This window comes from Saccopteryx bilineata, chromosome 1 (genome assembly GCF_036850765.1).
Source record: "Saccopteryx bilineata isolate mSacBil1 chromosome 1, mSacBil1_pri_phased_curated, whole genome shotgun sequence".
In the NCBI taxonomy this organism is placed as follows: Eukaryota; Metazoa; Chordata; class Mammalia; order Chiroptera; family Emballonuridae; genus Saccopteryx; species Saccopteryx bilineata.
Genome location: NC_089490.1, coordinates 304,907,914 through 304,923,898, shown reverse-complemented (window position 1 = coordinate 304,923,898; position 15,985 = coordinate 304,907,914). Strand labels below are relative to the sequence as shown.

At 50.2% G+C, this 15,985-nt stretch overlaps 1 protein-coding gene across 4 annotated transcripts in view; it reads left to right on the top strand.

Annotated features, from left to right (window-relative positions):
- The window catches only part of PCSK7 (proprotein convertase subtilisin/kexin type 7), a 29,898-nt gene that overhangs the window by 7,554 nt on the left and 6,359 nt on the right, over positions 1 to 15,985 (top strand). For all 4 annotated transcript variants that reach the window (XM_066245531.1, XM_066245541.1, XM_066245547.1 and 1 more), the window contains exons 8-12: positions 88 to 226; positions 1,285 to 1,385; positions 5,352 to 5,519; positions 5,967 to 6,074; positions 6,528 to 6,630. In XM_066245531.1, the coding sequence (XP_066101628.1) occupies positions 88 to 226; positions 1,285 to 1,385; positions 5,352 to 5,519; positions 5,967 to 6,074; positions 6,528 to 6,630 (619 nt within the window). The remainder of the gene's footprint in view (positions 1 to 87; positions 227 to 1,284; positions 1,386 to 5,351; positions 5,520 to 5,966; positions 6,075 to 6,527; positions 6,631 to 15,985) is intronic.

Genomic DNA, 15,985 nt, shown 5'->3' with positions numbered 1-15,985 from the left:
CCTGGAAGCGGAGAGGAAGGCAGCTTGTATGGAAGGTATAGGTTTTTTTATGAGGTTCTCAACTGACTGGGCATTTTTGCTCCTCAGGCTGCTTTGCAACATGGGGTGATTGCTGGCCGCCAGGGCTTTGGGAGCATCTTTGTGGTAGCCAGTGGCAATGGGGGCCAGCACAATGACAACTGCAACTACGATGGCTACGCCAACTCCATCTACACAGTCACCATAGGTAGCAACCTTATGGTCCCGTGTATGTGTGACTCGGTGGTAAGCGGACTGTGTATGTTGGTATGTGTGTGTATGTGCGCGCGCGTATGTATGTGTGTGAGAGAGAGAGACTGCGGTGACGGTATTTCGGTGTGTGTATGTCACTCTGGTGAAGGGACTGTAACCTAGTGTGTGTGACTCAGTGGTGTGGGGCTTGAATCTTGGTGTGTATGTGTCACTCAGAAGGGAACTGTTTATTGGTGTGTGTGTGGGTGTGTAACTCTAGTGAGGCTATTTCAGTGTGTATGTGTTGCTATGTGGTGAATGGACTGTACCTTGGTGTGTGTGACTCAGTGGTGAGGGGATTATACCTTGATGTGTGTGTCACTGTGGTGAGAGGGTTGTGCATCCTGGTGTGTCTGTGTGTCCCTGTGGTGAGGGGGTTGTGTATCTTGGTGTGCCCAGCTTTTGTGTGTGTATACTGTCTGAGCATGACCTCCTCATCGGGTTCAGAGCATTTGGAGGACTGGCCCTGCTCTCGCAGAATTTCAGGCCGTGCTCAGAAGGTCCTGGGCCCTGGGAAACAGCCCAGCTTCTGCGGATCCCCCACCTACCTCACTACTGTGGCTGGTTAGCCTCTGTTCCAGCCTCCCGTCCCCTTGACCTGTGTGCCTGCCATAGCATTTGCCATCCCAGTGGTTCTTATTTACTCACCCAGCTTCCTCCTTGACTCTTGAGCTTCTTGAGATGAGGACTATCCTTTTCTGTGTGGCCTGCATGCTCTGCACAGTGTGTGACTCACGGTAGATAATAAATGCTGAGCAAATTAATGTAGGTATAGAGGCGGGTTGCCCCCAGTTCTACCCTGGAGCAAGTCTGCTGAAAGAATGGTGTTTAGGGCACAGAATACCCTCTGCCACTGGAGGTTGCCTGTTCAAGTGAGGGGTGTGGGCACTAGGAGGCACTTGGGCCACTGAAATCATTTTTTAAACTCAAGACCACCTCCTAGCTGATAACTCAGAGGTAACTCGGACATTATCAGGATTTTCTCTCAGCTCCCTTTTCCCTGCTCTGCCCCAGGGGCTGTGGATGAGGAGGGACGGATGCCTTTCTATGCAGAGGAGTGCGCCTCCATGCTGGCGGTCACCTTCAGTGGTGGGGACAAGATGCTCCGGAGCATTGTAAGTGCCCCCCCGGCCCTGTCCCATAATCCTTTTCTCAGGCAGCACAGTCACCTTCCTTCCTGCTCCCTGCCTCCCTGTCCTGTCCCTTGGGTCCTTCTTCCCTAGCACACCTCTGTCCTCAGTGTGCCTCCGCTGGGAGAGTGAAGCTGAGGGCACCGAAAACCGTGAGGTGGTTTTATCTTTAAAACTTTAACTTACAGCAGGGGTCAGGAACCTTTTTTGGCTGAGAGAGCCATGAACACCACATAGTTTAAAATGTAATTCTGTGAGCCCTGGCCGGTTGGCTCAGCGGTAGAGCGTCGGCCTAGCGTGCGGAGGACCCAGGTTCGATTCCCGGCCAGGGCACACAGGAGAAGCGCCCATTTGCTTCTCCACCCCTCCGCCGCGCTTTCCTCTCTGTCTCTCTCTTCCCCTCCCGCAGCCAAGGCTCCATTGGAGCAAAGATGGCCCAGGCGCTGGGGATGGCTCTGTGGCCTCTGCCTCAGGCGCTAGAGTGGCTCTGGTCGCAACATGGCGACGCCCAGGATGGGCAGAGCATCGCCCCCTGGTGGGCAGAGCGTCGCCCCTGGTAGGCGTGCCGGGTGGATCCCGGTCGGGCGCATGCGGGAGTCTGTCTGACTGTCTCTCCCCGTTTCCAGCTTCAGAAAAATGAAAAATGAAAAAAAAAAAAAAATGTAATTCTGTGAGAGCCATACAACGACCTGTGTACGTTATGCATTATCCAATAAAAATTTGGTGTTGTCCCGGAGGACAGCTGTGATTGGCTCCAGCCACCCACAACTGTGAACATGAGCGGTAGGAAATGAATGGATTGTAATACATGAGAATGTTTTATATTTTTAACATTATTATTTTTATTAAAGATTTGTCTGCGAGCCAGATGCAGCCATCAAAAGAGCCTGGCTCGCGAGCCATAGGTTTCCGACCCCTGACTTACAGCCTGTCCAGGCAGTGGCGCAGTGGATAGAGCGTCAGACTGGGATGTGGAGGGCCCAGGCTCGAGATCCCAAAGTCGCCAGCTTGAGCGCGGCTCATCTGGTTTGAGCAAAGCTCACCAGCTTGGACCTAAGGTCGCTGGCTCGAGCAAGGAATTACTTGGTCTGCTGTACCCCCCCCCCCAAGGCACATATGAGAAAGCAATCAATGAACAACTAAGGTGTCGCAAAGAAAAACGATTGATGCTTCTCATCTCTCTCCGTTCCTGTCTGTCCCTATCTATCCCTCGCTCTGACTCTCTGTCTCTGCAAAAAAAAACAAAAACCTTTAACATACAAATGTATATATCGTTAGAGCAACTGTGAAGTGTCACATTAAGTAAAGAACTTTGAAATGTCTTTCTTTGGTAGAGTTGGGCTTTGGCTAATCCCTACAAGCTTAAGAGAATATCATCATTCCATTGCTGTTCAGCCCTTACGTAAATACTGTGCGTTCTGCTCATGGTCATGTTCAGGAGTCGAGCTGGTGGCTGTGTTTATGGGATGGGCAGGATAAGGAGCCAGGGGAACGCCTGTCGGAGGGCTCTTTCCTCGGAGCCTCAGCAAACAAGAGATTGGATACAGCAACAGAGTGGAGCTCACAAACTCTGGGAACATTGTAAAGAATTCAGGGTCTAGTGCATACACCCCGCTGGCTGAGCTCCATGCCAGCATCTTCAGTCTCCGGGCTGTCAGCCCAGAGCTCTCTGCCCGCCCCACTGCCCATAATAGAGTAAACTGGGAACAGAATAGAATGAAGTGGGGACAGGCTCCAGATGAGCTGTGCTGGGGCAGGCGTGTCGGGTTTCTCCAGTGGCAGTGTGGGGAGGTCTCTCTGGGGCCATTGGGAATTAGGCTGCTTTGTCTTCTGCTGGGTCACATTCACTTTCTAAAACTGAAATTTTGTTTTGCCTGTAAATGACTTCTGGTTAACACAATGTTCCAAGGCTCTGGGCCAGTTGGCCGCCCCTCTCCTCCCCCCCCCCCACCCCCAGGGAGAAGAGAAAAAGGAGTGGACTAAAGGAAAGGAGCAAGGGGAAGCTTTGCTCTGCAGGCGGGGGTCTAGGTGCAGAGGGCACCCCCCCCCATCCCCACAAGGCTGCACTGGGCTCGGAAGAAGAGCTGGAACATACTGTGCTCTTCATCCCTGGCAGAAATCCATCATCCCAGCCCCACCCAGGAACCTACAGGGCTCCCCAGGCATAGTTGTCAGTCTTGCTGTGAGGGGTCTGGCTTTTGTCCTCTTGATCAACACCACTTCTTACCCTCACCCACACCCCCACCTTCCATCAGAAGTGTAACTTGTCCAGAAACGAAGAGTTTGTTTCGCCAGTTTTTCATCTTTGGGATGCCCTTGCCTTGGAAAGCTCCTGCTGCCAGTCAGTGGTCAGTGACCGGCTGGGGGACACTGTCTTCCTGAGAGCAGGGTGGGGAGGCACAGGCTACCCACCATTTGGCTGCCAGGGGCACATTCCTGGACTTCCCTGTGGCCGCGGGGGCTCCTTCCGCCATAGGCACATTCCCAGGCCTCCCACCTACACACTAGACTGTCACCGTGAGGCCGTTTCCTTAACAGGAAAAAATCAATCTGCTCCCTGGCACTGACCAGGCTTCTCAGTCTCAATGAGACTACAACTTGGGAGTTTTTTCCTTCTCTTCTGGGAGTGCATGGCGTCTGAGTGAAAATTATATGTCTTGGCAGCTGCTGTAACAGCTGGGAGGGAAGCAGTGAGCACAGTGGAGGAAGGGCAGCTCTTGGCAGAATTTAGGACCCTGGTATCTGACCCAGAAGAGAAGGTTGAAAGAAAAAATATTTCTGGTCTTAACCTTAGCACCATGTGCTACAATCAAAGTGCCGTATAGTGGAGCAGATCTAGTCAGAGCCTTCTGCAGCTAACCCCTGTGTGCCTCCAGGGTTGCTTACAGCATAGAAACAGCTCGATGCTGACCTGACTGGTGGTGGCACAGAGGATAGAGTGTCATCCTGGGATGCTGAGGTCCCAGGTTCGAAACCCCAAGGTTGCCAGCTTGAGCGAAGGCTCACCAGCTTGAGCAAGGGGTCACTGGCCTGAGCCTAAGGTCACTGGCTTGAGCAAGGGGTCACTGGCTCAGCCTGAGCCCCCGCAGTCAATTCATGTACGGGAAGTAATCAATGAACAACTAAAGTGCTGTAACTATGAGTGGATGCTTCTCATGTTTCTTCCTTCCAGTCTCTCCTCAAAAAAACACAAAAAAATTAACGCCGAACACCTGCCACTTCTCCCCTCCCTACCCCCACTCTCATCTCTCACCTCCCACTCTGAACACAGGTAGAGAAGGGGACTCATGGAAACCATACTAAGGCACCATGTGGTGGGGCAGCTCATCCTGTCAATTGCCACAGTTCAGGATAGTACAGACACTAATCCCTTACCGAGCCCATGGGGTAGACAAGGGGACAGTCCCCTCTCCCTGGGAACACGTTCCCTTTGTTCGCACTGATGTCACTGCAGCTCCTTATCACTGAGCAGCCAAGTTGGATTTCCTGGATGGTGCCGTCACCGTTGTCTTAGCTCCAGCTGGGGCCCAGGAGCTCCTTGACCACTTCCTCTGTCTAGCATGGTTGGAGGGGCCGGAGGGTTGGGAGTGGGGGTGGGGGTGGAGAATTTGGGGATGGAGAGTTAGAGCAGCAGGAATCAGGATACTGTCCTCTGCAGGTAGGCTTCTCCTATGCCTCTACCTGCTTTCCCACACAACTAGACCCTCATAAGTGGTTCTCTAATGTCTATCCTCTTTCTCAGCCCTGCAGAGAGTCTCTTGTGAGGTCTAGAAGGATTAAGGGTCTCCTTTGCCCTGGCCTGCTACTGGGCCTCACTTGGGTCAAAGACTAAGCTCTCACAGAGGAATGGCCCTCCAGAGAGGCTTGTTCTGAGGACCAGACTAACCACAGCCTTTATAGCACCTGTGAACAGTCTCAAACCCAGTCCCCTCCCCTCCATTTCACTGCCAGGTGACCACTGACTGGGACCTTCAGAAGGGCACAGGCTGCACTGAGGGCCACACCGGCACCTCCGCCGCAGCTCCCTTGGCAGCTGGCATGATTGCCCTCATGCTGCAGGTGCGGCCCTGCCTCACATGGCGTGACATCCAGCACATCATTGTCTTCACGGCCACCCAGGTGAGATGCTAGCAGGTAGACAGAGGACCCAGCCAGCCGACCCCAGATTTCAGATCCCAAGGGCTTATAGGGATCAGGACTCTTCAGATTCTAAATGTTGCAGACGCTAGGAGCTTACCCCCATGTGTGTAGAACAGGGGTGGGGACCCTGTCAAGACCAAGTCCTAAACACATTCACACCTATTCAGGTGATGCCATTTTACCTGCAAGAGAAAGCTCCAGGACACTTCCTCTTGGGAGTCTGTGACTCCTGGCTCCTTCTCTAAAAGCAGGCCCTTGGGGTGGTGACATCATGGAGACTGACCTTAGCTTTCCTTGGGGAATGCATTCCTCATGGCATGGCCGCCCATAGTGGGAGTGCCTGGGTGGGATCGTCCAGCAGGGTGAGCAGGTAAACCAGAGTTAGGTTGAAATCCAAGAGACTAATCAGGACCTCTGTCTTGTCAGTATGAAGATCGCCGTGCAGATTGGGTGACCAATGAGGCGGGCTTCAGCCACAGCCACCAGCATGGATTTGGCCTGCTCAATGCTTGGAGACTCGTTAATGCAGCCAAGGTGAACAGTGTTGGCAGGGCCGGGAGCCTGCATAGAGTGACCAGGGGAGGGGACTAGATGCCGAGACCATTGCCTGGCATGTTGTACGTGCTTAACAAATGTCTATTGATTCATTTACCCTCATCCCAGCTGACACCCATTTTTCAAATGAAGAAGTAGGCTGAGAGTTTTAGTTGAAGTTTCCAAACCATTTGGAGGGAGTCGGGGAGACCTGAGTATACCTTGGAGCCCCCAGGGTGCTCTGGTTCTCACCTTCCTCCCTGGGCACAGCCATTTCCCCTGGCTGCTTGACTTGGTGCCATAGGGAGCCCTCCAGGATGTCAGCAGGAGCCTTGGGAATGAGAAAAGGTGGTGAGGAGAGGAAATACAAAGAGCTGGGCCCTGAAGATCAAGTGGCTGAGAGAGAGAGCTCAGCCTGGTCTTTTCATCCACACACTCCCTTACCTTTCACAGATCTGGACTTCTGTCCCTTACTTAGCTTCCTACGTCAGCCCCATAATAACAGAGAACAAGGCTATCCCGCTGTCCCCTCGCTCGCTGGAGGTACTGTGGAATGGTAAGTAGTCCTCAGAGAAGGGGTTGATCTTGGGCTTGAGATTTAGGGCGGGGTGATGGGGAACTCATCCTGCCTGGGTTCTGCCCCTTCCTTTAGGAGCTGAACTTCAGCCAGACCTGTGGCGTTTTCTGTGACCATTTTAGGACATGTTGCTGCTTCTGAGTTGGCCAGTCCCCGGGCTGCTCAAACAAGACCTTTCTCCCCAGTTACTAATAGTGGAGGGAGCTGAGCAACTGATCAGGAAGGTGGGGTGGGGGGAGCTTGGGGAGAAACAGCACAAGTGACAGGTGTCCCTTTGAATATCATGCTGAGAACTTGCCAGATGGTTTTCCATCCCAGTAGCCTTTGGATGAAGTAGAGAAGTTGGGATTTTCTATCTCTGATTCTCAACGTCATTTAATACGGAGAAAGTCACATGGGGTGTGTTGGGTGTAGGACAGAGGAGACTGTGGATGTCTCCCTAGAGTAGACTGCAGTTGCCCATCTGAGCTGCTTCCATCCCAGCAGGGTCACTGGGGCTCTGAGGTCTGTCAGTCAGAGCTGTGGTTTTTGTGTTGAGCACAGAGTCAGGCACATTCCCACGAGAGAGGAGGCCGGACCAGGAAACTGTCCTGGAGAGTCACGTCTGCACCTTCCCAGAGCCCCCAATGACGGTTTCCCTACCTTCAGCTCCTCGGGGAACTTCCTTTTCTCTTGAGAAATTTTGACAGCGTGTTCACTATTTTTGTGAAGATTGGAGCATGTTCTGTGCCCAAACTAGAACTCCATCCTCACTTCTGTTCTCGCAGGCAGTGAGGAAAGCAGCAATTACAAGAGGAGGAATGGCCCAAGAAGGGAGCTCAGAAAGGAGGGTCCGAGGCAGCATCCCTGGAGCTGAGGTGTTGCTGGGAAGAGTCCATTCTCTTTCCAAACTACCCATGTCCAGTGCCTTCCCAGTTGTCCTCTAGGCAGAAGGAAACTCATGGATGTAGTTCACTGCACTTTTCGGAAAAGGAATGCTGTCTTGGAAAGGGCACAAAGTTCTGAACCAAGGCAGAGAAGTTTGGGAAGAGTCCCAGGAATGCAGATCAGCTGGAACCCCCAGGCTTTGTCTTGGAAACAGCATGTCTTAGGGATAGTGTGGCTTCTAACTTTTACCTCCCACCAGGACTGCTTCCTGTCATTTAGGTAACAAAGTAACTCCCGGTCACATCTGTCCAATGAGGGTCGAGTTAGAAGAGAGTTAAGGTTCCTTCCAGTTTGGTCATTCTCTGCTTCCCACTGATCAGGGGTGGTGCCCAGCATGTCTGATAAACTTGCCTAGGTACAGAGGCTTCTGTCCACTGCTTGTTTGTCGCCAGGAAGCACAAGAAAGAACAAATTGTCCTGGGAAGAGGAGACTGGGAGGTGGAATAGTGGGGAAAGGAGGAAGCCGAGAGAGGTAGAGACCCTGGACTTTTGGCTAGTGGAGCCTGTCTTCATTTGGAGGGCTACAGGCAGAACTCTGCCGATTTCTGAGCCCAGCAAAGGTTCCTTCCCCTCTGTTGGGACTCACTTAAACCTGAGTGGACAGAACAGAAGGCACAAGGTTGTTGTGTGCCTGGAGGTTGGAGAAAGTGTGGCCAGGTAATACAGTGTTGAGGACCGCAGTTCTAAGACGGTCAGAAAGCCTCTTCTCCTGTAGCAAAGCTGTGGTCTTTTCCCACCAAGACCTGGTGATTGAGCGTCTGAGGGCCCGAAAGTGAACTTCATGTGTGGTGGGGAGGTGATCCTGGCACAGGTAGAAGTGCTGCAGCACCACAGGGACCTCCTACAGTGATGGAAATGTCCCCTGTCTTTACTGAGGTCAGGGCTGCTGGCCACATGAGGCTGTCAGACACTTGAAATGTGGCTGGTGTGACTGGAAAACTGATGTTACTTCATCACAATTATATGTCAGTAGCCACACGTATGGCCAGTGGCCGCCACTGTTGTGGCCATGCAGGTTCTCATTGGATTCAGACAGACAGTAAAGAAACAGTGGAGCCAAAAAATGGTGGGCTATCCTTTATTAAAGTCTCCCACCGGCCAACCAGCACCACACAGGGAAAACACTTCCCTTTTCATTCAGGGCTCCCAAAGCCCTGACACATTCTCAGGTTCCACAACCAGGAGAATCTTCTCCAGTTCCTCCTAGAATCAAAGGCCCCACCAGTGCCTGACCTGTGGTTTCGCAGTGGAATAAAGTGTCAACCTGGAACACTGAGGTCGCTGGTTCGAAACCCTGGGCTTGCCCGGTCAAGACACATATGGGAGTTGATGCTTCCTGCTCCTCCCCCTTCTCTCTTTGTCTGTCTGTCTGTCTCTCTCTCCTCTCTGAAAATTGAATATCTCTTTCTCTCTCCTCTCTGAAAATTGAATAAAGTTAGAAGGAAAAAAAAAAGCCCTCCCCCCCCCCCCCCCCCCAGTCTCAGCGGAGCTCGCAAAAGCCCCTCAGCTCTGGTCCCCATCTGCACAACTTTCATTCTCTCTGCCAAACAGGCTTCTTCTTCAGCACTCTGCATTCTCTCTGCTCTCCCTGCAAAGCTGGCTGGGCCCACAAAGACCCCTCCTCCAGCAAACATTAGCAAAACAATGGCCCCTCCCAAGCAGGAAGGCAATTCACAATTTGCAATCAACTGCCCTGCTCTGAGGGCAAGCACACAGGTGGTTGCCCAGTGCCATTTTTTAACAATAAAAGACAGCAAACTCAAAAAATAAAAATCTTACAAACTTATTTGCCCAACACCACGTGTGGCGGGTGGCTCCATGCTAGCCAGGGCAGCGCTAGAGCAGGGCAGGCTTTTATTTCTTCCCACTGGCAGGAGGATATGGAGGAACGGTGTGAGGGCCCCTGGATTCCTTCAGCTCTGGCTCTGGCTCTGGGTCGGAACTCCACCAGAGATTAGGAGGGAGAGTAGGGTTTGGGAGGATTGTCTAAAACACAGGAGAGTCTGTGTGTATTTATATTAGGTTCCGGAACACCACTGGCACTTGGGCCTTTGTCTTTCTTTGTGGTCCAAGGATGTGACTAACCCTCCGCCTAGGCGAGGACCCTGTTCCTTCACTTCTCCACATCTTCCCTCTCCAGCCCAATCTTGCCCTCTCCCTGATTCCTCCTTCCACCTTCAGACATCCTCAGCTCACCTGTTAGGAAACAAAGTCCCTGCCACCCTTCAACTTGTAACTTTTTCAATCTAATTATCTAAAGCAATTGCTTGCTTTTAGCACAGTCTCTTGACCGCTGAAGCTCACACTGTCACTCAGGGCCAGTTCAGGGTTGTTCCCCTGACATTTTTGTTCCTTCACCCCTATCAACAAGGCCTGTGTAGCAGCCTTTCCCCTCCAGCATCCTGGCTTCTTGCTGCACAGACTCTTCCAGAGGCTCTGCCCCGGGACTGGTTTTCTCGGGTGCTGCCCCCCTGCTCCCATGAGCGCCTTCTGCACTCACTCCCAGGTTCTTGGTCCTCCCTCAATATTTTCTTGACAGTGCAACTGGTTTTAAGACTTCAGCTACCACCTCTCGCCAGATGAGTCCTAGATCGAAATCTCTTATTCTGATCCCCTACCAGGGAGAAGGGTAGAGATTTTCATAGCTTCCACAAGACTGTGAGCAAATAAAGCCCTGGGATCTTCTGGCCAGAGGGTAAGAGTTGAAATGACTCTAACATACCAAAGGCCAAATAATAATAGTGATAAGGTGATGATCATCAACTAAGACTTGAGTGCTTTTTTCTGTTCTAAGTATTAACTCATTTAATGCATTAAAACCCATTTAATTCTGGTGAAATAATTCTAGTGTTCTCGCATACATGACCACCAAATCCCTATAGAGAATAATGAGAAAATACTGCTCTGTATACATGCTAACACAGGCACTCATAGGCTCCTTTTCATCCATCCCATTTCATTCCAGTGATGTCCTATGTCCCTGTCCTTTACTTCCCCATAAGCCCCTCTGTCATGTTAATGCTCACCTCCAGCTATGCCATGAATATTTCCTTAGCCTTTCTATTTCTACATCAGTGTGTGCTGTGGCTATCCCACCAATAAGTTACATGAACATGTACAGAATTGTGGGTTTCGTTATCGCCTCTGAGAAGCCACCTTGCTTTTCAAGTTTCTCCCATTCCTGCCAGTGCCGTTAGCATTCCCTATGCTCCCAGACTTGAAACTCTGGAGTTTAGTCCCTTTCGTCCCTTGCCCCTTCCCAGGTATTCCCAGTCTCCCCTTTTACTTTTCCCCACAATTTAGTCTTTCGTCGATTTCCCTGAAATGTCTCTCAGTTGATTCATTTATTCTACAGATATGTTAGACCTACCTAGTCTCAGGTACTGTATTAAGGTTTAGTGACTCAGAGATAAGACATGCTTCCTGCCCTCAGAGAGTTCACAGTCCATTAGGAAGACAGCCCAGCCTGCAGGAAGAGTGCGGTGTTAATAAGCACTGCAGTAGGAACAGCACAGGGTCAGAGGAGAGGCGCTCCTACCACTCACTGTATAAGCTGGCTAGGAGGAGAGGTGATGAAAGGGACATCCCAGCAGCAGGGCATGTGTGCAGAGCTGACGTATTGCTGGAGTATGGGCTGTGAGAGGCAGAGGAGGATCTGACAAGGCAGGAACCAGGAGAGCTAGGTGCCGTGTAAGTCTTTTTTTTTTTTTTGTATTTTTCCGAAGCTGGAAACAGGGAGAGACAGACTCCTGCATGCGCCCGACTGGGATCCACCGAGCACGCCCACCAGGGGGCGACGCTCTGTTGCAATCAGAGCCATTCCAGCGCCTGGGGCAGAGGCCAAGGAGCCATCCCCAGCACCCGGACCATCTTTGCTCCAGTGGAGCCTCGCTGTGGGAGGGGAAAAGAGAGACAGAGAGGAAGGAGAGGGGGAGGGGTGGAGAAGCAGATGGGTGCTTCTCCTGTGTGCCCTGGTCAGGAATCGAACCCGGGACCCCTTGCACGCCAGGCCACCGCTCTACCACTGAGCCAACTGGCCAGGGCCCCATGTAAGTCTTGAAGTCTGCAGGGAGCCTTTCTGATAAGTTGTCATCAATTTAAATTAGTAGTAAGGGAGACAGAGAGCAGTCAGAGAGACTCCAAAGACCCGATCTTTTAGAAATAAATACTATCTGTCCCTTGCTCTGACTCTCTCTGTCTCTGCCACAAAAAAAAAAAAGAATCCCAGGAGAGCCTGACCAGGTGGTGTGATGCAGTGGATGGAGCATCTGACTGGGATGCAGAGGACCCAGGTTCGAAACCCCGAGGTCGCCGGCTTGAGTGCAGGTTCATCTGGCTTGAGTGTGGGATCATAGACATGACCCTATGGTTGCTGGCTTGAGCCAAGTTTGCTGGCTTGAGTAAGGGGTCACTTGCTCTGCTGTAGCCCCTCCTTATGAAGGCACATATGAGAAAGCAATCAATAAATAACTAAGGAGCCACAATGAAGAACTGATGCTTCTCATCTCTTCATTCCTGACTGTTTGTCCCTATCGGTCCCTCACTCTGTCTCTGTCACAAAAAAAAAAAAAAAAAAAGGAATATAGGCGGAACACCAGATCTGAGCAAGAACTGCAGTGTGAAAAACAGGAAGACAGTTTCAGCTCTGCTGTGGTTTAGGCTTCTGTGCGTCATCTCAAGGTTATATCCAGGAAGCAATTGAATAAATAAGTTTGAAGGTCTAGACTGTGTAATGATCGGGGGGTCACCAGCATAAAAATGGAAGAAAAAATTCTGGGAGATGACCAGAGTTGGTGGATAGAAAAAGGGTGAAAGAGAACCCAGGACACAGCCAACAGTAAAGGAGTGGACAGAGAAGGAGCCTCTGAAGAAAACAACTGAAAAGAGATGGCCTGAGAGTACGAGAAAGGTCAGGAGGGTAGTGTTACAAGGATCTAGGACAGTGACACGAGAGAGGGCAAGTGGACAGGGCTGGAGGATGTCCCTGGGTTTATCAAAGAGGCCATTGGAGATGCTGAGAAGTATTGTTCCCGTGTATTCATGGGGCAAAAGCTAGATTGCACTTCGTTAAATAATTAGTGGGGACAGGAGACTATTTCTAGTTAAAGATGGCAAATCGAACATATGCTTTTATCTCTGCTTTCTCCCAAAGCCTCACCACAATGAGAATAAAGGAATAAAAATAGTATGAGCACAGGATAAAGAGAATGAGAGAGGAGACCACAGCAAATAAGATATTTCATCACATTTTTGGGATGGAAATGAATGGAGAAGTGAGCGGGACTAAAAAATTACATAGTGGCCCTAGCCAGTGGCTCAGTGGATCGAGTGTTGGCCCAGTGTATAGACATCCCGGGTTCGGTTCCTGGTCAGGGCACAGGAGAAGTGACTGTCTACTTCTCCCCCATTTTCCTCCCCCTACTCTCCCTCTCCCCCTCCCGCAGCCAGTGGCTTGATTGGTTCAAACGTTGGCCCCAGACACTGAGGATAGCTCAGTTGGTCTGAGTGTTGGCCTCAAGTACTAAAAATAGCTTGGTACTTAGGCATTGGCATCAGATAGGGTTGCTGGGTGGATCCTGCTTGGGGCATATGCGGGAGTCTGCCTCACTATCTCCCCTCCTCTCACCTAAAAAAGAAAGAGAAAAAGACTGAAAACAGGGATTAATAAGAGATAGACTCGCCTGACCAGGTGGTGGCGCAGTGGATAGAGCGTCGGACTGGGATGCGGAAGGACCCAGGTTCGAGACCCCAAGGTCGCCAGCTTGAGCGCGGGCTCATCTGGCTTGAGCAAAGAGCTCACCAGCTTGGACCCAAGGTCGCTGACTCCAGCAGGGGGTTACTCAGTCTGCTGAAGGCCCCCGATCAAGGCACATGTGAGAAAGCAATCAATGAACAACTAATAAGTCGCAACGCGCAACAAGAAACTGATGATTGATGCTTCTCATCTCTCTCCGTTCCTGTCTGTCTGTCCCTGTCTATCTCTGCCTCTGTAAAAAAAATAATAATAATAAATAAAAATAAAAAGAAAGCAATAAGAGATAGACTCTCGGGCCTGACCTGTGGTGGCACAGTGGCTAAAGTGTCGACCTGGAAATGCTGAGGTCGCCAGTTTGAAACCCTGGACTTGCCTGGTCAAGGCACATATGGGAGTTGATGCTTCCTGCTCCTCCCCCCTTCTCTCTCTCTCTCTCTCCTTTCTAAAATGAATAAAAAATAAAATAAAAAAAAAAACAAGAGATAGACTCTCAAGGACCTTCTCCCATCCTTAGCAGCCAGGAGGTGGCCCCTTCCTTTTGTGGGCAGGAGTTGGGAAGTGTATTCTCCAGAGCTAGGGACCCCAGGTACAGCAGAAAGTGAAAGATAGTACACAGAGGGAGACCCCTCCCCCCAAGCAGCCACTCTGAACCCAAGACACTGGCAGCCAGGATGTGGAAGATTTTTCTTTGGAGAAATGGAATGATCCCTCATCAAAAGACTGATAGCCTGACCTGTGGTGGCGCAGTGGATAAAGTGTCAACCTGGAAACACTGAGGTCACCGGTTCAAAACCCTGGGCTTGCCTGGTCAAGGCACATATGGGAGTTGATGCTTCCTGCTCCTCCTTTCTGTCTGTCTGTCTGTCTGTCTCTCTCCTCTCTAAAATGAATTAAAAAAAAGACTGATAGACACTGATATGTGGGCCCCTCCATGAAGCAGTGCTGTTCCAGTCCAGCCCACCAATTGAAAAGCTCCACCCATGGTTAAAGCTTCCAACTGGCTTTTGGGGATCACTTGCCATTTGAAAAAAAATGCTCCAAATACCTCCCAAATTCTGAGGGACATTATTTTCAGTCGATACAACCCAGCCTAGCTGATAGTCATATGGGAAGGTAGACTAAGGATGTTTCCAGACATGCAAGTCTTTCTTATGCTCCACGTGTCTGAAAACTGCAGAGACATGCTCCCCCACAGTGGAGAGGAAACTGAGGGAAGAAGAGGATAGAAAGACAAAAACAAGGGAGGGAGTTGACAGTGGTAGGGGGTGGAGAGAAAGAGAGAGGGGACAGAGGAAGCGAAGCCCAAGCGAGAGGTGAAGGACAGTCCCCACAGCAGTGCCACAGGTAGAACTGGGACAGGAGGCTTGAGAGGTCATCCAATGGGAATACAGGGGTGGAGAGAGCCCCTGACTTCTTTGTTGGGACAAAGAGATTATGTGGCTCTTTTGTGCAGTTTGGCAAGAAGTAGTGATAGGGACATGAATTAAAGTCAAGCAAAAAACAGGGCAATTATTAACTCTAGAGCAGAAAACAGCAGATTGTTCAAGAAATGAAATATAATCATTGTGCACTACTTGGCTAAATTCCATATGTTCATAAGGTCATTGTATAGTAAACAAAATATTGATCTGACCCAAAGTTGTGATATAATTCTTTTGAGAAGCCAGAGGAGCGGGCAAGATAGGGAGAAGATGCGGGCTTGGTGTTAAGTCCTGATTTGCTATCATCAGAAGTCTGTAAACAATACATTATTGATGAACTATGAAATAGCCATACATGCTTATTACTTAGAAACATGAAGGTAGATCCCAGAAGAAAAACAACTAAAAGCAATAAAAAGCATTTGCTTCTGAGGAGTGGACGACAGATGGTGAAGAACGAGGTAGGGAACTGCTCTTTTACAATTATAAGCACTCCAGACCAGTTTACTTTTATTTATTTTATTTTATTGAGTTTTTTTTTAAAAGCTTAGTTTTTGTTTTTATTTATACATTTTAGAGAGGAGAGGGAGAGACAGAGAGAGAGAGAGGAGAGACAGAGAGAAGGGAGGAGGAGCTGGAAGCATCAACTCCCATATGTGCCTTGACCAGGCAAGCCCAGGGTTTTGAACTGGCAACCTCAGCATTTCTAGGTCGACGCTTTATCCACTGTGCCACCACAGGTCAGGCCTATTTTATTGAGTTTTATAAGAAATTTGTGCATCTGTGAACAGATGGGCTGAGTCCAAAATGGCATCATCCCAGAACCAGTTTACTTTTAAAACCATGTACACTCACAGTTTGATAGAAAAAGAAAAAAAAAGGATGCCCTGGCTCCTTTGGTAGAGTAGCTCAGTTGGTAGAGTATTGTCCCGAAACCAGAGGTTACTGGTTTGATCCCTGGTCAGGGCACATACAGAAGCAGATTGATATTCCTCTCTCTCTGTTTCTCTTTCCCTTCCTATCTCGCTAAAATCAATAAATAAAAATTTTTTTAATTAAAAAAAAATGGTAAGGATGAATAGGAGGGTAAGAAGTAGAGACAATGAGCCTGACCAGGAGGTGATGCAGCGATGGAGGATCGGACTGGGAAGCGGAGGACCCGGGTTCGAAGCCCCGAGGTCGCCGGCTTGAGTGCAGGCTCATCTGGTTTGAGCAAGGGGTCTCTTGGTCT